Here is a 25,378-nt window from a genome sequence, read left to right as displayed (position 1 = left end):
TTGTTAAAACTTTTCCCACTAGTGATGCTTATTCCTTATTCTGACCACCTCGGTCTTTCCCTTGTTTTTTAATGAAATTTGCATCCATTCAAAAGAAAAAGGTTAAATAAAGGAGAGGCTCTAATAGCCTTGTCAAAACCTCTTAGAGATTAATTTAGCTAGTTTCTTTAGGAGTTGTGAAAACAAACATCCATACAGCCTGTTTGGATTGCAAGAACTTTTTTAGAAAGGAAAAACTTTTCCAAACTATCATGCTCTTCAACTATTTGGCTACACATGAAAAAAAAAGATGAACCATCTTGATTCAAGGTTTTTATTTAGACGGACGTGATGATATCGCTTTAAATAAACCATAACCAAATCATTTCCCTACTAAAATCTTGGGAAGAAACATAATTTCCAAGAAATATTTTTCCTGCAATCCTAAAAGGGCCTATGAATGCATAAAAATTAACTCGATCCTAGAACAAACTTCAAATTTTCATAATGCTTAGACGTCCATATTTCATTTCCAAATGGACAAACACTTCAAAATTTCATAATCCAACAGAAATACATAGTAAAAAAATGAAAACAAAAACAGTGCACCACCGTAAGACTCATCGCTTGTTTGTAATCTTCTTCCCTCTTTTTGGAGGTGCAGATTTCTTGGGTTTTTTTCCTGACCTCTTCTGTGATCTTTGTTTTGCTACTTTCTTAAATGATTTCTTCTGCACAGGCAAGCTAGGTTTCTTTTCTGCCTCAATGCTCACCTTAGGTGTCAAACGCAAAATTGCAAGATCTTCATCTTCTCGAGAGAGTTCACTTGTCGTCACCGTGATTGTTGTATCACCACCATCATACAACTTTGTTCCTTAAACAATTGAAGCCCAAATATGCGTAAATATTAGTTTTGACTGAAGAAGAAAGACATTTTCTCCAGAAATAATTAGTAACATGATAACATCAACATGTGAGCAACACATCTGGCAAAAAGTAGAGAAAAGTGTAAAAATAATTCTTCATGATAGAATAATTGGAACTTGTGGCTACTAATCACTTCTTTTGATAGGTAAGGTAGGCAGCAAAATTGTGTCGGTTGAAGCTCTCCACTTTGGTGGATCTTACATAATTTTTAAGGGAATTGAGCCTCTAGCTCAATGGTTAAGGCCTCCAACCTGGAGGTAGGAGGTTCAATCCCAGATTACCTACCAAAGAAAAGGTGCGCAGCAAACTATGTTGAGCACCACCCAATTGAGCTATGGGGTTCGATTTATTTAGAGCCTGAGCAAAATATCTCCAACCTATGGTAATTTAAGGCCTGCTCTGCATAGCACACCACAACAATATTTTTTTTTTTGATGCCATAGGGTATCCCCACTCCACATTTGTAGGGCAGGACTATTACCTAGGGATGCGCGCAGGCACCCGGAAGCACACCACAACAATATTGTTACTAGATCCACTCTTTTCTAATCTTTTGCAGAAAATTCCTGTAATTTAAAACAGGGTGCCAGTATTTAACACTTTATCAATGTAAATTTCGTTTGGAAAACACTTCCAAACAGGATTTCGTTTGGAAAATAAAGAAAAAAATAAAATTGATCCACAATTTGGTCATTTCCAGTGTTTTTGAATTTGGGATTCGAGCTCACTTTTCTTCTTGTGCATGTGTCACACATAGGGTTTCGCCTTTATTTTCCAAACGAAATCCCGTTTTGCTAGCAGCCATTCAAATTTCTAATTAGCTATTAAATACCTTATAGATGTAAAATTCTTTATATTATTAAAGATCTTACATTTTTTAAGCTTTTGGCTCTAGTTTAAACATCATATATAACTAATAGAGTTTTTTTTTGCATGAATTTTTTTGGCACATATATAGGCCATGTCCGGCAGCCAGGAATTATTTTCATGATAAATCAGCGTCTCCAAGTGATGAGAGAGGGGTGGGGGCAGTAGGAGGAGAGAGAGTTGAGAGGGCACGGTTGAAATAAGTTTGGGAGCTAATAATCACGAAAAAGTCAATCCCATTTTGTAACGACCCGATTCCGTCAAGTCGCTACGAGCAAAAGAACAATGCAAAAATCATGGAAATATTTTTATTTTTATTTTTTTTGAACGTTAGATAAATTTTACAGCAAGACTGATCATAACATTGGATTTTAAAAAGAAAAGAAAGATTTTTCAATTGAGTTCACACTCCTTAAGGAAAGTGCACACGTTTTTCCCACAAGAGGGGAAAACGTGGGATTTTCCACTTTTAAATTGTTTTTCCATTAAAATAATTTCCAAGGAAACTCCTATAATTACTAGCCATTTCATGAATTTATTGAATTAAATTAGGGCCCTTGATTCTCAAATCGTTTGATCCAAGATAATTAAGGAAGGACGAAACAAATCGATAATCTCGATCCTAAATTTTTGATTCAATGGTCTAGAATTTACAGATTTAAAAATAATTTTATAGATTTAACGAGGGTAGTCGTTACATTCTACCCCCCTTAAAAGAATTTCGTCCCCGAAATTCCTCTCTCAATTTTTTGATAAGGGTAATTACATCAAGGGTTACACAACAAATCTTGATATGGTACTACCTAGCAATGATTTCAAACATAAACGGTATCACTATCACTAAATAACTAAATGCATACCTCCAAATAATTCTGGAAAATTTTTCTGGATATCGGATTCTCGCTCCCAAGTAGCCTCTTCGACGCCATGGTGACGCCAAAGTACTCTGACAAGGGGAATCGACTTGCTACGCAAAACTCTTTCCTTGCGCTCCAGAATGCGCACAGGCCCTTCCGAAAAGGACCAATCACCCTGAAGCTCCACCTCGTCCTCCTCTAGCACATGAGAAGAGTCGGGATGATATAGACAGAGCATGGATACATGAAATACGTTATGCATCCGGTCAAGGTTTGGAGGTAATTCCAACTCATAAGCTCGAGATCCAACTCGCTTAGAGATGCGATAAGGCCCGATGTAACGAGGGCTCAACTTACCCTTCCTGCCGAACCGCATAACCGCTTTGAATGGCGAGATTCTAACAAAAACCATATCTCCCTCAGCGAACTCAAGCTCTCTACGCCGCTGATCGGCATAGCTCTTCTGCCTACTCTGAGCTGCCTTTAACCTCTCTTTGATCAAGGTTACTTTCTCAGAAGTTTCTTCCACCAATTTCGGCCCAAGCAACTGCCTCTCACCAACTTCAACCCAACACAATGGTGATCTGCAAGCACGACCATAAAGAGCCTCGAAGGGAGCCATCTGAATACTCTGCTGATAGCTGTTATTATATGCAAATTCGACTAGGGGCAAGTGACGCTCCCAGTCTCCCCCAAAATCGAGAATACAGGCTCTTAATAGGTCCTCCACAATCTAGTTAACCCTCTCGGTCTGACCATCCGTCTGAGGATGATAGGCAGTACTAAAATTTAGCTTCGATCCCAAAGCCTCTTGCAACCCACGCCCAAACCCAGAAGTGAACCTGGTGTCCCTGTCTGATACTATAGAAGCAGGTACTCCATGCAATCTGATAATTTGTGCCACATACACCTCAGCCAACTTGTTCAAAGTCCAAGTCTTTTTCATGGCAATAAAATGTGCAGACTTGGTGAGACGATCAACAATCACCTAGATGCTATCACAACCGTTCTTGGTTTTGGGCAAACCCATGATGAAGTCCATAGAAATGCTATCCCACTTCCACATGGGTATCTCCAAAGGCTCTAGAGTGCCTCCAGGTTTCTGATGCTCAATCTTTATTTTCTGACAAGTCAAGCATTTCGAAACATAGCTAGCCACTTCTCTTTTCATTCTGCTCCACCAGAAGTTTCTTTTCAAATCATGATACATCTTGGAGCTACCCGGGTGAATGGTGTAGCGAGACTTATGGGCCTCATCCAAGATACTCCTTCTGAGATCTTCTTTAGTTGGCACACATATCCTGCCTTTAAAGTACAAGTAACCGTCTGCCCCAATTGAAAAGTCTGGTCTGGAATATGCCTCTTTCTTCAACTTGACCAACTCTGCATCATCTGCTTGAGCCGCCTTTATCGACTCCAAAAAGTCTGGCTGAACTCGAAAATTTGCTAAGACTGATTTTTCACCCACTGTACAAGTACCCAATGTCAAATCTCTAAACTGCTCAAGGAGTTTCCACTCTTCCATCATCAAGCATGCAAGTCTAGCACTTCCTTGCCTGCTGAGAGCATCGACAATCACATTGGCTATACCCGGACAGTAGCTCAACGTAAAATCGTAGTCCTTTAAGAACTCAAGCCACCTCCTCTGGCGCATATTTAATTCTTTCTAATCAAACAGGTATTTGAAGCTTTTGTGATCCGTAAAAACCTCAAACTTCACACCATACAAATAATGACGCCAGATCCTGAGCGCAAAAACCACAGCTGCCAATTCTAAGTCATGGGTGGGGTAGTTCACCTCATGCCGCTTCAACTGCCGTGAGCCATATGCAATCACCTTCCCATCCTACATAAGTACACAACCTAACCCCTTTATAGAAGCATCGTTATAAATAACAAAATCCACTCCTTCAGAAGGGAGGACAAGTACAGGCGACGAAGTCAACCTCTTCTTCAATTCCTGGAAACTGAGCTCACACTCCTCCGCCAAACTAAACTTGACATTCTTTCTAGTCAACTTAGTCAGAGAACCAGCCAATGTAGAAAACCCCTCAACAAATTTTCGGTAATAATCAGCTAGCCCCAAGAAACTCCTGACCTCAGTTGCATTAGAAGGTTGTTTCCAATGCAACACCGCCTCTACTTTAACTGGGTCAACTGAGATGCCCTCCTTAGAGACCACGTGACCTAGCTCTTTAACCAAAACTCGCACTTGGAAAACTTGGCAAACAAATGATTCTGCCTCAAAGTTTCAAGTGCTCTCCTCAGATGCTCTGCATGATCTTCCTTGGACTTAGAATAAATGAGTATCATCAATAAATACTACAATGAACTGATCTAAGAAGGGTTTGAAGATCATGTTCATTACATCCATAAAGATGGCTGGAGCATTAGTCAGCCCAAATGGCATTACCACGAATTCAAAATGATCGTATCGGGTCCTGAAAGCTGTCTTGGATATGTCCTCATCTCTGACACGAAGCTGATGATACCCTGATCTGAGGTCAATCTTAGAAAAGTGACAAGCTCCCTGCAACTGGTCAAAAAGATCGTCGATCCTAGGCAAAGGATAACGATTTTTGACAGTAACCTTATTCAGTTGCCGATAATTGATGCATAAACGGAGGCTGCCATCCTTCTTTTTAACAAATAAAACAGGAGCACCCCACGGCGAAGAACTTGGCCTGATGAATCCTTTCTCAAACAACTCAGACAACTGCTCCTTCAATTCCTTCAACTCAGCAGGGGCCATCCGATAAGGTGCTTTGGAAATGGGTAAGGTCCCTGGCTTGAGGGCAGTGGTGAAGTCGATCTCCCTGTGGGGAGGCAACTCCGTGAGATCTTCTGGAAAAACATCAAGGAACTCACTCACCACGGAAATATCAGCTGCTGATAACTTCCCCGCCTTTTGTTCCGCTTTCAAATCCCTAAACTTATGAAGTCTCGTTTCTGTAGTGGACCAATTCGTTGACATACCACCGAGCCATTTTTTATTAACATAATGACACCGAGCCTTTATTGCAGCTGATGCTACTGAATCAGCTGCCAACTATGTAGCACCTACATCGATAATTCAAGTATTGTATACGTCATTAGTCCGATCCTTTGTAGGAACAGAATGAAACGTCCATAGGAAAGGCGCTTACTGTCTGTTCTTGATTCAACACACTTCCACACCCTACACCATCATCCTCTTTCTTCACATACACCAAGAAACCTTCACATCCTCTACTTAACATTTTCTGGGCCCTTAATGCAACAATAATTTTGATTTTGCCAGGGCGTTTCACACCCTCAAACATGAATTCTTCCTCTCCGAGTATTCTGAACACCACCACCTTATGAAAACAATCCACACTGGCGTGATAAGACGCCAACCAGTCCATGCCTAAGATGACCTTGAAGTCATTCATATTCAACAATACAATGTCTCCCAAAAGGTCACGGTCCCCAATTTTAATTATACAACCCTTACATATCATATCAGTAACTACCACATCGCCTACTGGTGTGACCACTCTCAACGGATGTAGTAATGATACAGGAGATAAAGCTAGATCTCGAACAAAATCAGGCGATATAAATGATAATGTAGAGCCAGAATCAAATAAGATATGAACAGATATACCATTAACGAGAAGCTGACCTTCGATAACTGCATCAGATGCTTCAGCGTCGCGCTGACTCAAGGCAAAGACTCGATTGATAGGAGCTTGGGGTGCATTTCTTCCTTGGACCGGTATGTGATTTGGGTTTCCCCTCCACTGATTTTGCTGCTGCGGCTGGGGTGGAGGTCTAGGAAGAGCCTGCTGCTGCTGCTGATATGGCTGCCTGGCATACTGCTAACGCTTCTTCTTAGGGCAATCCCTCTGCTTATGGTTCGGATCTCCACAATTGAAACAGACGTTCATTGCTTTCCAGCACTGGCCTGAATGGAATTTTCCGCAAAGAGGGCACAAGGTCTTGGATTGCGAACCACCATCTGTTCTCTGCTTTTTTAGTGGAGGTTCCTGATTCTTGCTAGCAAATGATTGAAATCTAGCTGCTTGGACTGATTTCTCGCAGTCTTCCGCCACTTCGGCCTTCTCACAGGCCTCTGCCAAGGTCCTAGTACCAAGGTTAATGATACTCGCCTTAATGGAAGGGCGAAGACCGCTAACAAATTTCCGAACCCGATCTACCTCCGTCGCTGCGTATCCAGGTGCAAAACGTGAAAGCTCTCTGAACTTGGCTCCATACTGAGCCACAGTCAATGCCCCCTGCTTTAGTTCTGCGAACTGCCCCGCCAACGGATCTTTTATGCGCTCCGGAAAGAACTGCTCATTGAAGCGGGACTTGAACTGTCCCCAAGTTCCAGACAAGACTGCGGGATAGTTCTGAATCACAGTCCGCCACCAGACACCCGCCTCTCCCTTCAGTATTCCTTTATACACCATCGTATTCCTTTAAGAACTCAAGCCACCTCCTCTGGCGCATATTTAATTCTTTCTGATCAAACAGGTATTTGAGGCTTTTGTGGTCCGTAAAAACCTCAAACTTCACACCATACAAATAATGACGCCAGATCCTGAGCGCAAAAATCACAGCTGCCAATTCTAAGTCATGGGTGGGGTAGTTCACCTCATGCGGCAAAGATCCCCTCTACCTCTGTAAGCCAATGATCTGCAGCTAAGGGGGTGCACTAGCATTCATAAGATTCGTTTTGCTTCCTTCCTACTGAAGGGAGTGGCGGGTGTCTGGTGGCGGACTGTGCTTCAGAACTATCCCGCAGTCTTGTTTGGAACTTGGGGACAGTTCAAGTCCCGCTTCAATGAGCAGTTCTTTCCAGAGCGCAAAAAAGATCAGTTGGCGGGGCAGTTCGCAGAACTAAAGCAGGAGGCATTGACTGTGGCTCAGTATGGAGCCAAGTTCAGAGAGCTTTCACGTTTTGCACCTGGATACGCAGCGACGGAGGCAGATCGGGTTCGAAAATTTGTTAGCGGTCTTCGCCCTTCCATTAAGGCGAGTATCATTAACCTTGGTACTAGGACCTTGGCAGAGGCCTGTGAGAAGGCCGAAGTGGCGGAAGACTGCGAGAAATCAGTACAAGCAGCTAGATCTCAATCATTTGCTAGCAAGAATCAGGAACCTCAACTCAAAAAGCAGAGAACAGATGGTGGTTCGCAATCCAAGACCTTGTGCCCTCTTTGCTGAAAATTCCATTCAGGCCAGTGCTGGAAAGCAATGAACGTCTGTTTCAATTGTGGAGATCCGAACCATAAGCAGAGGGATTGTCCTAAGAAGAAGCGTTAGCAGTATGCCAGGCAGCCATATCAGCAGCAGCAGCAGGCTCTTCCTAGACCTCCACCCCAGCCGCAGCAGCAAAATCAGTGGAGGGGAAACCCAAATCACATACCGGTCCAAGGAAGAAATGCACCCCAAGCTCCTATCAATCGAGTCTTTGCCTTGAGTCAGCGCGACGCTGAAGCATCTGATGCAGTTATCGAAGGTCAGCTTCTCGTTAATGGTATATCTGTTCATATCTTATTTGATTCTGGCTCTACATTATCATTTATATCGCCTGATTTTGTTCGAGATCTAGCTTTATCTCCTGTATCATTACTACATCCGTTGAGAGTGGTCACACCAGTAGGCGATGTGGTAGTTACTGATATGATATGTAAGGGTTGTATAATTAAAATTGGGGACCGTGACCTTTTGGGAGACATTGTATTGTTGAATATGAATGACTTCAAGGTCATCTTAGGCATGGACTGGTTGGCGTCTTATCACGCCAGTGTGGATTGTTTTCATAAGGTGGTGGTGTTCAGAATACTCGGAGAGGAAGAATTCATGTTTGAGGGTGTGAAACGCCCTGGCAAAATCAAAATTATTGTTGCATTAAGGGCCCAGAAAATGTTAAGTAGAGGATGTGAAGGTTTCTTGGCGTATGTGAAGAAAGAGGATGATGGTGTAGGGTTATCAGCAGCTGATATTTCCGTGGTGAGTGAGTTCCTTGATGTTTTTCCAAAAGATCTCACGGAGTTGCCTCCCCACAGGGAGATCGACTTCACCATTGCCCTCAAGCCAGGGACCTTACCCATTTCCAAAGCACCTTATCAGATGGCCCCTGCTGAGTTGAAGGAATTGAAGGAGCAGTTGTCTGAGTTGCTTGAGAAAGGTTTCATCAGGCCAAGTTCTTCGCCGTGGGGTGCTCCTGTTTTATTTGTTAAAAAGAAGGATGGCAGCCTCCGTTTGTGCATCGATTATCGGCAACTGAATAAGATTACTGTCAAAAATCGTTATCCTTTGCCTAGGATCGACGATCTTTTTGACCAGTTGCAGGGAGCTTGTCACTTTTCTAAGATTGACCTCAGATCAGGGTATTACCATCTTCGTGTCAGAGATGAGGACATATCCAAGACAGCTTTCAGGACGACCCGATACGGTCATTTTGAATTCGTGGTAATGCCATTTGGGCTGACTAATGCTCCAGCCATCTTTATGGATGTAATGAACAGGATCTTCAAACCCTTCTTAGATCAGTTCATTGTAGTATTTATTGATGATATACTCATTTATTCTAAGTCCAAGGAAGATCATGCAGAGCATCTGAGGAGAGCACTTGAAACTTTGAGGCAGAATCATTTGTTTGCCAAGTTTTCCAAGTGCGAGTTTTGGTTAGAGAGCGTGACATTCCTAGGTCACGTGGTCTCTAAGGAGGGCATCTCAGTTGACCCAGTTAAAGTAGAGGCGGTGTTGCATTGGAAACAGCCTTCTAACGCAACTGAGGTCAGGAGTTTCTTGGGGCTAGCTGGTTATTACCGAAAATTTGTTGAGGGGTTTTCTACATTGGCTGGTTCTCTGACCAAGTTGACTAGAAAGAATGTCAAGTTTAGTTGGGCGGATGAGTGTGAGCTCAGTTTCCAAGAATTGAAGAAGAGGTTGACTTCGTCGCCTGTACTTGTCCTCCCTTCTGGAGTGGATTTTGTTATTTATAGCGATGCTTCCATAAAGGGGTTAGGTTGTGTACTTATGCAGGATGGGAAGGTGATTGCATATGGCTCACGGCAGTTGGAGCGGCATGAGGTGAACTACCCCACCCATGACTTAGAATTGGCAGTTGTGGTTTTTGCGCTCAGGATCTGGCGTCATTATTTGTATGGTGTGAAGTTTGAGGTTTTTACGGACCACAAAAGCCTCAAATACCTGTTTTATCAGAAAGAATTAAATATGCGCCAGCGGAGGTGGCTTGAGTTCTTAAAGGAATACGATGGTGTATAAAAAGAAACAGACCTTGGAAAGAACATGAATATATGTAAGTGTGGTAGCATAGTATTAGAGATGGAAAACTGACACTAAATCATTTAGTGCACAGAACTGATGAGATTTTAAAATACACGCTAGGATCATTTAAAAATATCTATATGTGTATCGAATTGATGAGAAATGAGGTTAGACACAAGACTCTTTTTAAATGCTTTTGGAACAGACGTCTGTCTTTAAAAAAAAAAGAATAACTAAAAGGGTGTCTCAAGGGTAAAACGAGGGGCATAAGCATATGTAGATTACTTTATTAAATTTTTTCCTTTTGTATCTTGCTTTCTTGGTTTGCAGAAACCCTATTTTTATTTTTAACGAGATGTGGTTTTGCAGGAGTTGAAACGTGATATTGGGTATGGAAGGAACCTTGAAAATGGAATGGGTAATGTATAGATCACTTTAATTTTTTCTTTTTGTATCTTGCTTCCTTGGTTTACAGTATCCTTAATTTTTTTCTTTTAACATGGGTGTGGGTTTTTGCAGGTTTTGGAACGTGATATAGGGCATGGAAGAAATCGTGGAATTGAAATGGGTTTTACAGAATAAACGAAGAGGGTTTCATTGCATACTCGGTTGGGGATGCCGTTCCATGGCTTCCAAAAAAAGTGGAAGAAGTTGCCATGGGATTTCAAGTAACTAAAATCAACATACCTCTCGGCTGCGGTGAATGGCGAAGATGAAGCAGCAAGATGGGTTCCCCGGCCAAGAACCGTCTGAGCCTCTCTCTTTCTTCCTCTCTCACTGTATTCTTTCCCCTTTTCTTTTGTTGATTTTGATCTTAACAATAAGGTATGTAACTGATTTGGGTGGAATTTTTAAATTTTTCAAAGCAAGGATGTTGGTTCCACAAAATATACGTTCATATAGAAATCTTCCGTTTTGCCCATTCTTCTTTCCATTTTAGGGATCGTGATTTCCCTCCCCAAAATTTCCAACTATTTTTTTCCTTTTTCAACCTTATTAACCTTCTTAATTTAGCCACCAAATGACCCTAATTACTTCCCTTAATTATGTATATTGAATGATTTTTTTTTTTTGAACGTTAGATAAATTTTACAGCAAGACTCACCATAACATTGGATTTTAAAAAGAAAAGAAAGATTTTCAATTGAGTTCACACTCCTTAAGGAAAGTGCACACATTTTTCCCACAAGAGGAGAAAACGTGGGATTTTCCACTTTTAAATTGTTTTTCCATTAAAATAATTTCCAAGGAAACTCCTATAATTACTAGCCATTTCATGAATTTATTGAATTAAATTAGGGCCCTTGATTCTCAAATCATTTGATCCAAGATAATCAAGGAAGGACGAAACAAATCAATAATCTCGATCCTAAATTTTTTATTCAATGGTCTAGAATTTACAGTTTTAAAAATAATTTTATAGATTTAACGAGGGAAGTCGTTACATTCTACCCCCCTTAAAAGAATTTCGTCCCCGAAATTCCTCTCTCAATTCTTTGATAAGGGTAATTACATCAAGGGTTACACAACAAATCTTGATATGGTACTACCTAGCAATGATTTCAAACATAAACGGTATCACTATCACTAAATAACTAAAGGCATACCTCCAAATAATTCTGGAAAATTTTTCTGGATATCGGATTCTCGCACTGATACCACAACTGTAACGACCTGATTCCGTCAAGTCGCTACGAGCAAAAGAACAACGCAAAAATCATGGAATTTTTTTTTTCCAAACGTTAGATAAATTTTACAGCAAGACTCACCATAACATTGGATTTTAAAAAGAAAAGAAAGATTTTCAATTGAGTTCACACTCCTTAAGGAAAGTGCACACGTTTTTCCCACAAGAGGGGAAAACGTGGGATTTTCCACTTTTAAATTGTTTTTCCATTAAAATAATTTCCAAGGAAACTCCTATAATTACTAGCAATTTCATGAATTTATTGAATTAAATTAGGGCCCTTGATTCTCAAATCGTTTGATCCAAGATAATCAAGGAAGGACGAAACAAATCGATAATCTCGATCCTAAATTTTTGATTCAATGGTCTAGAATTTACAGTTTTAAAAATAATTTTATAGATTTAACGAGGGTAGTCGTTACACATTTTGAGTAGAGTTTTCTGTTTCCTGATTTTTAGCCACTTCACCCTCATGTCCACTTGGAGACACTGATTTATCATTAAGAAAAATTCATGGTAGCCAAACGCGCCCATAGTGTGTGCCGTTTTCCTGTAATAATAACTTGGGAAATGCTAGCGTCCATCGCATTTCGCAGATGGTCTGTCGCATGTCAGGCCAGCCACATAGGATATGAAGAGAAAATCTGCTGAAAAGTGATCATGTGTGGCTGGTCTGACATGAGGCAGATCATCTGCGAAATGCCTTTTGCGATGGACGCTAGTAAATCCCTAATAACTTTTATTCTTGTTGTAAGTCCAAAGAGTATCACTGGTAGTAGAGAGTAAAATACCAGAAACTGACACAGTAGGTTCAGGGGCATCGTCTTCAAGGTTGTTGCCACATTCACCGGGTCCAGAACTGGCGACTTGCTGATTATCTACTGGTACAACTCCACCATACAGAGCTAATTCTTTCTCCAGCTTCCTCTGCAACAAACATATGAGCAAAATAATAAGTATTTCTCCAGCTTCCTTTGCAACAAACATATGACCAAAATAATAACAAGCAGTAGCAAAAAAAAAAAAAAAAGGTATTGGAAGGGTGGATGGATCCCCCAATATAACAAAAGGACAGCAGGTTTCACAAGAGTAAGTTGCCACTGTTTTTTTATATTAGTGCACACGTGCTTGTAAGGAATATTAATATCTGAGGGTCGTGCGGTCGTGCCATTTCATGGGAGTTCTTCGTACAGAGTACAGGCTACAGAACTAACCTTTTTATTTAAAATTTTAAATGTAAATGTAACAGCACATTTTTTCTGTGAATGAAGATTGGGCTTCATTGGCTCATAGTGGTGTGTTTAGAGAGTCCTCGGTTGGTTTTTTACCATTTTTCTCTTGTTGGCTTTGTGTTAGTTGGCTTTGCTGTAGCCTTTCTGGCTTTGTCTGCCATAGACAAGGTTTGTTTAGTTTTGAATCATTACAACAACAAAAAAAAGAACAGAAAAAAGAGTAGTTCATTTCTTGTGAAAGCCTGGGCAAATAATGGACTTAAATTTCACAACGTATCCAGAGGGATTCAGTTAATTTGCACCATTCCATTTTTTCTAAAACTGATAACACCACTGCAAATAATTAACTAGTGGGAGCAATAAAAAAAAAAAGAATCTGGAAGGACTATATGGAAACAAACACAAAAGTTTTTAATAAACTAGAAGAAAACCGCTTATTGAACTAACTTTAGGACAGGACAGGTGATGCAGCACCGTGAAGAGAAAATTGAGGAAAGGGGAGAGAAATAGACGAAAGGGGATAGAAGAAGAAGAAAAGAATAGAAGGAGAAGAATAGAAGAAGAATTAGAAGAGAAGAAGAGACGAAATTAGGGGAGAAGAGAAGAATATGAGAAGAGGAGGAGAAGAAGAGAAGAGTAGAGGGAGAATCAATCTTTATTCAATATCAATCAAAGTTAACAATAAAGCTGTAAAAAGGCCTATAAATAGGCAAATAACAACCTAAAAGATAGAAGCCTACTAAAATAAGAATTTAAACTTCCTAATTCTAAATAACATAAAAAATAAAATAGCATGGAAATAAATTTCTAAAAGTCCTATTGGGCAACTATGCCTCTTATTGGGCCTACAATCTGCATCATTCTCCCTCGCTTGAAAAGAACTCGCCCTCGAGTTCTAAGCCGCCAGGATCGAATATGTAGACCACCCATGCAAGGAGTATGAGTCGTGATCTGTCAGCGGCGCTCCTGATGTGTGATGCTTGTAACAACCGTGAGAAGCGTCTGAAATGCTGATAGAGTGAGAGAGAAGAAATCACCCATGGAGAATCATAAATGCACGAACCTCTCCGGACAAGTAATGAAGCTGGGAATATGGCAACGTACTCCTCCTGTATCGGTGGGAGATGCATAACAGCTATAGGCAGTACCAATCCATGACTAGCTTCAATAGGGTTATCATCCACTGGTATCACATCTGGCGCAAAGGAATCAGCAACAAAAGCATCTGCTAGAATCGTATATGGCATAGTGATACCAGACGGGCAATCCTCCAGATCAATCTGCGTAACAAGCTCCACTGTCTCAGCACAAATCTCGGTAATCATCTCAATCGGCTCAGGGATAGGGCAATCCTCAACAATATGCTCTCGAGCATCCGTCTCAAGTAATGGCTCAACAAGCAAGGCACTCGCCTCTGATTCATGGTGGTGCTCGGTCGACTCTGCCAATGGATCAACCTCATGCGGCTCTGCAGAAATATCTGTCTCGACTGTAGAAGTGGTAAAATCTCTCTCTAGATGCTCGGCAATCGATGCGGCAGAAATCTCATAAGCATCATGTGCAACGATGTCGATATCGGCAATCAACTGAGTCTCTAACTCTGGATCGTCCATCTCAGAGCCTGAATCTGAATCTGATGGAATCAAAGGCTCAACGTCGATGATCTTATCAATACTAGCATCATACTCTGTAAGAATAGCAGCAACGTTAGGTGGGATGGATGAAGTAGTGAAGCGGCTCTGCAAATATGACTCGCGCATGCGACGCTCGAAATATCGGTTTTCAGCTGCAATTTCAACGTCTTGTGCACGACGTGCTGCGGCTTGTCGTTCACAGCGAGCTGCTTCTTCTCGGCAATCGGCTTCTTCACGCTTTAATCTCCGTAGATAGTGGAGCGTATAAAAATCCATAAAAAAATCACGAACATCCTTCCAACGACATATCAGAGGCTCGCTTTTTCTACGACGGAACGTTTCCATGTGGTCCCATGAGCATCGGGCTTGTCGTCGCACAGTTTCTTTAGCCCAGTAGATAGTCTGGCGGTGATCATGGCCATTGTACTCATGATATGCGTCTAGAGCATCAATCCAACGTAAACATGCATCCTCATAATAGCTAAAGGGAGTGCGGCCATTCCAATAGCTTTCGTCGTACCCATCAAAAAACGGAATAAATGGTGGAGTCATAGAGATCGATGACGAAAACTGAAATCAATCGTCTGACCTGTATGGCATGTTGAAAGGAACACAATGCCTGTCTCGGATCGGAAATCGGATGTCGGGAAGATACTGATCGGATGAATGGCACGTAATCGAGGGCGGAGGTTGCTCCTGAAACTGTGCTGAAACTCACTGTCCGCTGCTGAAAATAGGCTGGATGCGCTCTAAAAGTTGTCACGAATAACTTTTGAGTTGAGGTCAAGGGCCAATTTTGAGCAGAAATAGCTCGGGTGAGGAGAGAGAAAATGTGATGGGGTAGAGAGAGAAAGTAGAGACAGGGGAGAGAGAAAAGAAAATTCTAATTTTTTTTTTTTGGGGGAGGGGGGGGGTGCCTAAAGATAAAAGAGGGGGGGGGGTTAATTAGTGCTTCTCTATGTAAGGGGGTGACCAAAGGAGAAAGGGGGGCTGTTAATTATTGTATATCATTTGAGGAAACTGTGGAGTACGAGGCTTTCTTTTTGTATGTCACGTGACCTCTTAACAGATAAAGGTGGGGTGGAAGTTACCAAAAGGATGAGAATAACTATTGTAGAGCTAACTTGCCTTTTTTTTTTTCTCAACCGACTAGAAATAGTAAGCTTGACAGGCAAGCTACTGTTGCCAAAAGCTACTGTTACCCTATTCTCAAGGAAGCTTTCCTTTTTTTTATTCTTGAATGACATGTATCTGGGTAGTCTCAAAAGATAAGATATATCACTTACCTATTATGTTGCTTCTTTGAGAAGGAATGCTTTCCTTATTTGTTTGTCAGTCACGTGCTAGAGTAACCTTTTAATTCTAACAGGCAAAGCAAGGAAAGGAAATCTTCTCCTTCTATTTTGGGTATCGCAAAGACCTTCTAACTGTACAACACCTTGGGTTTCTTCTCTTAGAGGGAACTGCTTGTATTCTTTGAGAAGGAACTTCCTCTTTTTCACAACTTTCTTTTCCGTAGACACACAAAGTTCTTCTATGTTGTCCCCTGTAATCGGAGATGACTGATTGTTTGTGTCTGCAATAGGATCCCCCAATGATGCTCAGGCTGTTTGTATGTGGCTGCAAGTATTTAAATTTCTGGGTTGAAAGGTGGATTCAAAATTCTTTAAGAGGCTGATCTGGTGTAAATATTTTTTGCAGGTTTGGGGCTGAGATAAGAGAATCTCGGGAAGGCCTTAGGAAAGGTTGGTGGTGGTACTTGTTTGGAGATTTGGGGGACTGGGTTTTAATGGTGATCTGCAGGTGGCTGAAAGTAAGACAAATGGTGGTGGGTTTGGGAAAATCTGTAAGGATGAAGGTTGGTGATTTAAGATGGAAAGAAGATGAAGAACACTTCCAAAACTCGTCGAACACACTTGGATCTTTGGCTCTGATACCAATTTGATGCAGCACCGTGAAGAGAAAATTGAGGAAAGGGGAGAGAAATAGACGAAAGGGGATAGAAGAAGAAGAAAAGAATAGAAGGAGAAGAATAGAAGAAGAATTAGAAGAGAAGAAGAGATGAAATTAGGGGAGAAGAGAAGAATATGAGAAGAGGAGGAGAAGAAGAGAAGAGTAGAGGGAGCATCAATCTTTATTCAATATCAATCAAAGTTAACAATAAAGCTGTAAAAAGGCCTATAAATAGGCAAATAACAACCTAAAAGATAGAAGCCTACTAAAATAAGAATTTAAACTTCCTAATTCTAAATAACATAGAAAATAAAATCCTGGAAACTAAAATAGCATGGAAATAAATTTCTAAAAGTCCTATTGGGCAACTATGCCTCTTATTGGGCCTACAATCTGCATCAACAGGACAGGTCCATTTGACTGTTATCATATTCATGTATTGGCGTATTCAGTTTGGAGTCAGAGATCGTGTGCCAACAGCATAAGGGTTTCAATGAGTGGTGATTGTAGTAATACAACCTACCTTTTTAGGTATTGTGGGTTTTGACAAACTATAAAATCAACTGAAGAGAACTTTTTTTTTTGAAAGGTAACAAGTAACAACACATATTATTAAGGGGACAGGAATACGATTGTCTTTAAAAATTTCTTTTACTTTTTCATTTTTTTTCTTCTATTTTTTATTCTTTTCTTTTTAGTTTCTTTTTTGCCACATCATTTCTCAGGGTTTCCGAGACAAGGATGACAACAGAACATAACCTTGCCTAACTCATTTTCGATGAAAATTCTTTTCCAAAATAAAAATTTCGCCATTTTCTAGGAAAATTTCAACATTATTGGACCCAGGAATACTTTAACCCATGAATTTTTCTTTCATAAATTTTTTTACCCAATATTCGAATGCCACTTTAGTATCTTATACACATTAGTAGGACGGACCTTTTTCCGTTGCTCAATGCGCTTGAGCCTATCCTTTTCCTCTATTTGCCGTTGTGCTTCTTTTCTCCTTTTCTTCTTTCTCTTGTGAAAGCCAGTGGTATAATCCCTGCCAATCAAAATTTTCTTCGATAAGGAAATAACTATGCTCTTCAGAAATATTGAGTAGCCTACAACAGAATAACAACAGGAGTTTCTTAGATATTTGAGTAAATGGTTCACATCATATATTATAACGACAATGGAGAAAAGATTCAATGTGATGCATTCACATAATAATACAGATGCAAGCCTGCATGTACTGTATAGGAAAATCCCATTTTTGATCGATGTGGACGGTCCACCTAGGCGGCTCATCTAGTATTGCTTGTGACAAAAAAATTCTGATTGAGCAATCCTAACCATCCATGAATGTCTCTTTGGCCGCTGAATGTGGATTGTTTCCTTTATTTTTACCATCCCCTTGCAGGCTTTTGAACAGACAGCCAGGATCACCCAATTACAGTGAATGGGCCAAATGCAATACAAAATGGGGTCTACAATGTGAACGGTCAGGATCAATCAAAGGTTGGATCTGACTACAAAATATAGACAAGCTTCATCATAACAAAGTAATGTGAGTATAATGGACTGGATAGCTCCTCAAACAATGGTTTATAAACTCCCCACTTCAATCATCGTCTTGCCCGAGTCGACTCCCTTTTACTTTGGCCGAGTTCTCGTTCAAGTCCGAGTTCTGCCATAACATGTGAATTAAAGCTCCTTTGACTTGCCTGATTTAATGAAAAATTAACCTGTCAATCATCAACTTTCCCGAGATTACTCCCTCTTACCGTGACCTGAGTTCTCTTCCGGGTTGTAGTTTTAAAACATTGCCTCAAAGTAAGATTATTAACTTGGTTTGGCAGGGAGGGCTTTGATAACCAAGTCCACTCTCCAAGTCTAAGAAAAATTGACTGAGATGACCATCCTCAGCCAACTATATATACAGGGAGCAGCATTTCAAAATTCACACTGATGAAAACTTATTTAAGGAAAAAGGAAATCGATTAGTGTGAGTCAATGATTGATGCAGTCAATTTTCATTCTCAAGCAAGTCAAATGAGTTTTGATTAACTTGGTAGGGCAAAACTCGGTTTGGTACGAGAACTTGAGCAAGATAAAAGGAGGTTGCCTCTGGCGAGTCAACAATTTTTTGAAAAGAGGTAACCTTATTGAATATGAGTAACCATACAATTGGATGACGGGGACAAGGTGTCCCCCATTGCTAGATGAGGTACACTTATGAGACTTGATGCTATGAAGTCGTCCATAAATCGCAGCCTAGCTCAACCGAGCAGAAGTGGATCGTATCTCCTCCGCACTATGTTTGCCCACTCCGGCTTTCGTTAACTCATCGGCATTTTCGTCAGTAGACTTGTATACATGCGAGAAGAGTGGTAGAATGACCTTACAAAAAAAAGGGCGGCCTAGTGCATGAGGCTCCCGCCATTGCGGGGTCTGGGTGAATGACCTTACAACAAGCTTCAGAAATGATGTTTGAGAGTTTCCAAGGACCCGACCGATCCACTCGCCCATGCTATGACATTAGAAGAGTCTCCCTCCACGATCATGGGGCCGGATTGATGAGTAACGAACCACCTAAGTACATATAATAGGGATCTCACTTCCGCCTCATTAGATTTGCATACCCCAATCGGACTGAAATATGAAATTAGGGTGTTGCCTTCGGCATCCCAAATGATTTTTCCAATCCCTGCAGGTCCCAGTTTACCTTTTGTACTGCCGTCAAAGTTGAGTTTGAGCCAAACACTATGGGGCGGCTTCCTAGATGGGGTAGGGCGAGTTTTAAACTCTTTTCTCCTAAATTATTGCCCGCTAGTTTCTCAAAATATTTTGACACTGAGGACGTTGCCAAGATGTCTTCCATTTTTGCCCAAGCTATGAGATAAATCTTTATCTCTGATAGAATCCTAGCAACGCTTTTTTTACTTTATGTTCAAAGATTATTCCGTTTCTCTATTGCCAAATATGCCATAAGATAGCGTAAGGTACCAAGATTTAAAGGGATCGACCCGTGTCGCCAAAGGGACTACTAGGCGAACATAGCTCTGCAGACAATTGATGAGAGGGGAAATGGAGGAGGACGTGGTTCAGAGATTCTTCTGCCATGTTGTTGCATAGGATGCACCTGTTTACAATAGACGCATTTCATTTTTTGAGATGGTCGCATGTGTTTATCCGCCTATGAGCCATTGTCCAAGCAAACGTCGCCACATGAGGGGAGAGGGGGCTGAAGATCGCCATATGATGGAAAATTCAGGTTCCAAGCCATCGCCCTACACCAACCCGCGAAAAAAATCGAACGGAGAACCTACCAGAGATATCGAAGGACCATATCCTACAATCCTGACACGATGAGGAGCAATACTGAGACTCAAGGAGGGATAAAAGCTGGGTGAGACTATCTTCTGGTCCTTAAGGTCCCTTCAAAGTCTGTTTATCCAATCTAACCATCTCCCCTTGCCTTTTTCTATCCATATAATCACAAAATCGCGCTCCTCTGTCAGACTCTAGGTGATAAAGTTAGGGGAAAGCATGGATTAAGCAGGAATCCTCTATCCAGAGATCTGTCCACTTCCAGAACCAGGTGTTCTGCCCTTTGCCCACTAACAATCTAACACAAGGCTCAAAGAAGCATCTGGAGACGCAAATAGATTTCCATGCACCGGAGCCTTTGCTTGCACCTGGATCCTTGCAATCCTAATCCCCTCTCCCTTGCCTATATTTTTTTGCCGATGATGTTATACCATAGGGCCTCATCATCATCATACTGACAAAACCATTTACCCAGGAGGGATATGTTCCTCATCTTGATTCAACCAATGCCAACCCTTCCTTGTGGCTTCAACCCGAACAACTTCTTCCATCTCATGAGATGCTTCAACGGTCTCTCATCCTCCCTTCCTTCCCATAAGAAATCACTCTGCAACTTCTCGATATGCTTGGTCACTTTAGATGGAACTTTATAAAGGGATTGATAGTATACCGGCATGTTCGCCTTGATTAGGGTGATCCTCCCCCAAGAGACAGATACTGCTTCTTCCAAGATGCTAGCTTCTCAATTCTATCTATCACCGGGTCCCATAAGGAGGCTTTAGGTATTCCATGGCCTAGAGATAGACCAAGGTAAGTTATAGGCAGTTCTTCTCACCTACAACCGAGGATGAATGCATATTGATCTGCAACACCTTCTCTGCATTCAGCCCTGCTAGGAAACTTTTTGAAAAGCCGATGTTCAAGCCAGAAGCCATTTCAAACCATCTAAAAATTCACTTTAGATTACTTATGTACTCCACATTCTCCTGTAGGAAGATAAGGGTGTTGTCGGCAAACTGCAGAGATAGGAATCACATTTTTTTGGGCGAGTCAACAATTCACTCAGGAAGTTTTCAAACAGTCACAGGAAGTTCATTAATGAGTCAACCGAGTCATATATGGAGATAACAAAAACCCATAAATGTCCGAGTTATTCGATTCTACTAGTTATTATATCAACCATGCCTCTTTCATAACTTGCTCAAATCAATGTGAATCATCTACGAACGCTTCCGAATTTCTACAACCCATTTGCATAGCAAAGAATTTATCAAAATTCGGAGAGAACAAAATAAGTGGTCGGGATAGACTTCTAAGTCATCCCTATCCCGAGTTGACCCGATGAGTTATCGAAAATTAGGGTTTGCAAACATCAAAATTAGGGTTTTGCAAACATTAAAGTTAGGGTTTGCAAACATCAAAGTTAGGGTTTTGAAGCAGTAATTGCAAACATCAAAGTTAGGGTTTTGAAACAGTAATTGCAAACATCAAAGTTAGGGTTTTGAAACATTAATTGTAAACATCAAAGTTAGGGTTTTGCAAACATCAAAGTTAGGGTTTGCAAACATCAAAGTTAGGGTTTTGAAACAGTAATTGCAAACATCAAAGTTAGGGTTTTGAAACAGTAATTGCAAACATCAAAGTTAGGGTTTTGCAAACATCAAAGTTAGGGTTTTGGAAACATCAAAGTTAGGATTTCGATGTTTCAAAATTAGGGCTTTAGAAACATCAAAGTTTGGACTGACATTTCATCTCTCATGTCTCAAACAACAAAGATATATACAAAATAGCAGAGTAATGAAACCCAAAAAAAAAAGAAAAGGAATTCACAGAAACTAGCAGGAAAAACCTAATCAAATGCGATTAGTAGTAAAAGGAAAAGAAGAAAGAAGAGAAGGAAAAGTGCCTGAGATCTTTGTCATTGAACTCGATGGAGAGAGCTTTGTTTCTGAGGGCCCTTTTCTTTATGTGTCGCCCCCTAACATGCTGATTTTGGCTCGCGCTCTCTTCTGCCTCCATTCAAAATTTCTTCAGAGTTCTGAATCCACTTCCTCTTTGGGCTGGGAAAAGCCAATCCAATTTAAGTTCAGGTTGGGTTAGGGTTGGGCCTCGGCAATCCAGCCCGACCTGACCCAAACCCGATCTCATTCCTCTAATTTCATCTTGATTTTCCTTGTGTTATTTGTATTTTTATGTTTGGCCCAAGGTGAACCCGAACCAATCCGACCAGATTTTGGGTTTGATGGGTTGGATTAGGTTGACAGAATTAGAGGCGGGTTGGGTTAGGGTTGACCATCCTCAACCCGATTTAGGGTTACATGAGTTGGGTTAGGGTTGAGAGATTAAGAGGCGGGTTGGGTTAGGATTTACCATCCTCAACCTGAGGCTTGGGTTGGGTTGAGTTAGGATTGGGGGAATGCTATCTCGGTTTGGATTAGGGTAGGCCTCAACTTGATCCAACCGACCTGAGTTGCATCCCTGGTTGCCAGACATGGCCTTGGAGGAAGACATGATTGTGGTTAATTTGGAGGGATAATAACATAAATTGAACTGTTTGGATTGAAGGAATTTTCTAGAAAAGTTTGGAAACGAACAACTTTTCTACAATTTCTTTTCCATGGCTCGATTATATCTTTAGAATATTCATTCAATCCAATCAGGGTCTGAACCTTCAATTCATGTTGATATCCCTCTAAATTAACCACAATCATGTCTTCCTTTAAGGCCATGTCTGGCAACCATGATTTTTTTAATTTTTCATGATAAATTAGTTTCTCCGTGTGGTGAGCGAGGTGCAGGAATGACTAGAGAGTGGGAAGTGGTTAAAAAACAAGGAAAAAGTTGATCATACTTTGGGTAGAGTGTTTTGTTTTCTTCATTCCCAACCTCCCTCACCATTAGATCAGCTAATATTTTAGAAGAAAAAAAATTCATGTATGGAAAGGAAATTTTTTCTAGAATTTCCTGCTTTTCCATTGTTTGATTTCACATGAAAACAAAAGTAACTAACAGGTGCGTTCGAGTTTTATTTAGAGGGACCTTCAATTTATTTTTGTCAGGGCCTAAAGTAACTGTGAGAAATGCTTTTCTTGCAATCTAAGCCTTTTTAGCCCATTTTCCATTTTCCCTCCTTTTTTTCGCAAAAAATTAGCAAATAAGATGAAATAGTATCTCTCCCAATATTTTCGTCAAAAATGCTTCAACAAGTTGTTAATGTTTTTCCTTGGAAATTAAATCATATGATTAACGTTAATTTTGATGAATTTCATAATAAATTGAAAACCCGGCCTTATTTAATTTTTATTGAGAGGGGTTTTCAATTTGGGATTAGTCATAAGGGATTAGACTTAGGCTTTCATTTGTATACCTTTGAGAGAACAAAGTTGTTTATGAACGTGAGTGCTTGATCTACCCTTCCTAGCGGGTTTTGTAGTTTCATTTTCTTTGAACATATATTATTATTGGCGAGTCTTGGTGGAGACGCAAAGCCATCTCCAGAGCGAGTGTCGGAGACTTAGGGCTATCTCTGGATTGGCGAGTGCTGAAGTGCAGAGCTTTCTTTGTAATTGGTTTGATTCACACCTTTAAGGGAAATGGTATTAGCGAAGCAATCAAGTATCTTGGTGGAGTGGAGTAGGCCTTGGTGTGGATCCTTGGACCGAACCACTATAAATCTCAGGTGCACAGTGCTAGGGTTTGATTCTGACGAGATCTTTTGTGATCAGGATGCGTATAGATTTTCCCACCCCCCTTCTGTCTTACGATCGTGAAAGGGGGTTTTGGATTTTTTTGATCCCATGCCACGTGTCGTGATCTGAGGGGCCATTTTCCTTCCACTGACCTAGTGCGAAATTTTTGTGTACGTTGATAAGCCCGTGACTTCTTTGAGTCAGTACGAGTCGGAGAAGTAATGAGTGCACTCCGATCGAACCGTTAGTTCTTTTCATGGTGCGGATTGATTGCACTGCTTGATATTCCGAATATTTTCAGTATTTATTTCTCGAGATACGATGAGCTGTGTATCGATGCAATACAGTAAGCGTGCGCCTTCCCGAGATTCGGGGAGGGCAGCCGGGTTCATATGCCTGGGAGATAGTTCTTTGACTGGGATTGCTTGCATGGTACGTAACCCTTGCGATAATTGAGGTGTGGTTTCAATGAGGAGGTCTATAAAAAGAGACCATGGGGAGACCATGGGATTCTGCCTTTAGACAGGTTGTCACTTGCAACTGTTCTCTCATCACAAAATTGCTGAAATCTGTTTAAGACATGGCGATTTTAGTAATCACAGATGCTGAGGATGCACTTGTGTCGCTGAAGTCTGCTCAAGACATGGCACCAAAGCTTCTAAATTCTATATGTATTTCTTCATATCTCAGATATATCTTCATACAACTAAAATTCAGTAAGTCTTAATATATGGATTTTTGAGTTTAAATTCTTTCCTGCATATACCATATACCAGATCTGATTTTGTATAATTTAGAATTTCAGTAAGTTCATATCTCTAAATTTCCAACTTTGAATTTCTGCATGGTGATGAAATTTCAAATTGTAAACAAAAGCATAAAGAAAATGGTGTCTGCTTTCTTTTATTTCAACAAAGGCACTCCTCTCTTTATCATACACATTAAAGAAAATCAGTTAAAGGGTGTTGTTATTGGTGAAGCCTTATCTCAGTCTAATCTGGAAAGTACTGTACACTTTTACCAACTGCGGCAGTCCCGAGGACTAAGCATCTAGCAAGGAACTCAGCATTTCTGGAGCGACAGCCAAAATGCTATTCATCGAGCAAGGAACTCATCATTTCATTCTAGGACTAAGCATATTCAGTTGTGGTATCACTTCATTCGATCAGTTTTGGAGGATGGACAACCGAAGCTTGACAAGATTGATGGTAGCAAAAATCCTGCAAATATGTTGGCAAAGGTGATTGACAGGGAAAAGTTGGGCTTTTGCTCAACTAAGATTGATCTTCATGGATTATTGGTGGATGCGAGAGCTGTAAGTCATGAGGAGTGAAGCTATTCAGTGGAAGTGCAGATATCAGTCCTCAAGTGGGAGATAGCTATTGGTGAAGCCTGATCGCAGTCTAATCTAGAAAGTACTGTACACTTTTTCCCAACTGCGGTGGTAGTTTTGTACTTTCATGAATTAGGGTTTTTCCCTTTATTGTAACCAAGGTTTTAAATTTAAGTTTCATAAAGCATTTCAGGCCTCACCGAAGCTGAAATTTTGGGCCGAAATTCCGAAATTTCTGGCGAAATCTACGAAACCAATCGAACGACTATTTTTTCTCGTATTTTATTTCGATCGAAATTTCCGAATAATTTCGGCTGAAATTTCGGGATAATATTAAATAAATATCAAAATCCATATTTTTGGGTGAAATCACTTAAATTTCGGGGAAGGCGAAATTTCGATCGAAATTTAATTCCATTTTGAGTATAGGCGACTTCGGTTTCGTTCTCGACAAAAACCCGAAATTTTGGATTTCGGTCGAAATTTAAAACCTTGATTGTAACGCGTCTCAGAACACCATAATAAGGGTGTGATATCAGGAGCCACCCTAGAGAAGGTTGTGAGGGTTTTGTAATCTCTTCTTCAGAATTGTGGAATTGTCGGCTTGTCACTCTGCCTTGGACGTAGCCCATACCATAC

General features: G+C 40.7%; 1 protein-coding gene across 1 annotated transcript; it reads right to left on the bottom strand.

Moving 5' to 3' along the window:
• Positions 1–462: 462 nt before the first annotated feature.
• Positions 463–21,914, bottom strand: LOC143856391 (ribosomal RNA-processing protein). The gene is made up of 4 exons (XM_077366596.1): positions 21,624–21,914; positions 17,342–17,447; positions 12,375–12,510; positions 463–853 (listed from the first exon to the last, which is right to left on the bottom strand). The coding sequence occupies exons 1-4, from the start codon at positions 21,734–21,736 to the stop codon at positions 600–602; spliced, it is 609 nt and encodes a 202-aa protein (XP_077222711.1). The 5' UTR covers positions 21,737–21,914; the 3' UTR covers positions 463–599.
• Between the last annotated feature and the right edge of the window lie 3,464 nt (positions 21,915–25,378).

This window comes from Tasmannia lanceolata, unplaced genomic scaffold (assembly GCF_043159265.1).
Source record: "Tasmannia lanceolata isolate RefF3 unplaced genomic scaffold, GAP_Taslan_0.1 ptg000023l, whole genome shotgun sequence".
Classification (NCBI taxonomy): domain Eukaryota; kingdom Viridiplantae; phylum Streptophyta; class Magnoliopsida; order Canellales; family Winteraceae; genus Tasmannia; species Tasmannia lanceolata.
Note: the sequence above shows the minus strand (reverse complement) of the source record. Positions and strands in the feature narration are given on the sequence as shown.

Excerpts from the sequence above, each read along its gene's own strand:
- LOC143856391 (XM_077366596.1), bottom strand. The coding sequence starts at position 21,736 with ATGGAGGCAGAAGAGAGCGCGAGCCAAAATCAGCATGTTAGGGGGCGA. Across the intron at positions 17,448-21,623 it reads TTCAATGACAAAGATCTCAG|GGATTATACCACTGGCTTTC; the intron begins GCACTTTTCCTT and ends TTTGATTGGCAG. Across the intron at positions 854-12,374 it reads ACCTACTGTGTCAGTTTCTG|GAACAAAGTTGTATGATGGT; the intron begins GTATTTTACTCT and ends CAATTGTTTAAG.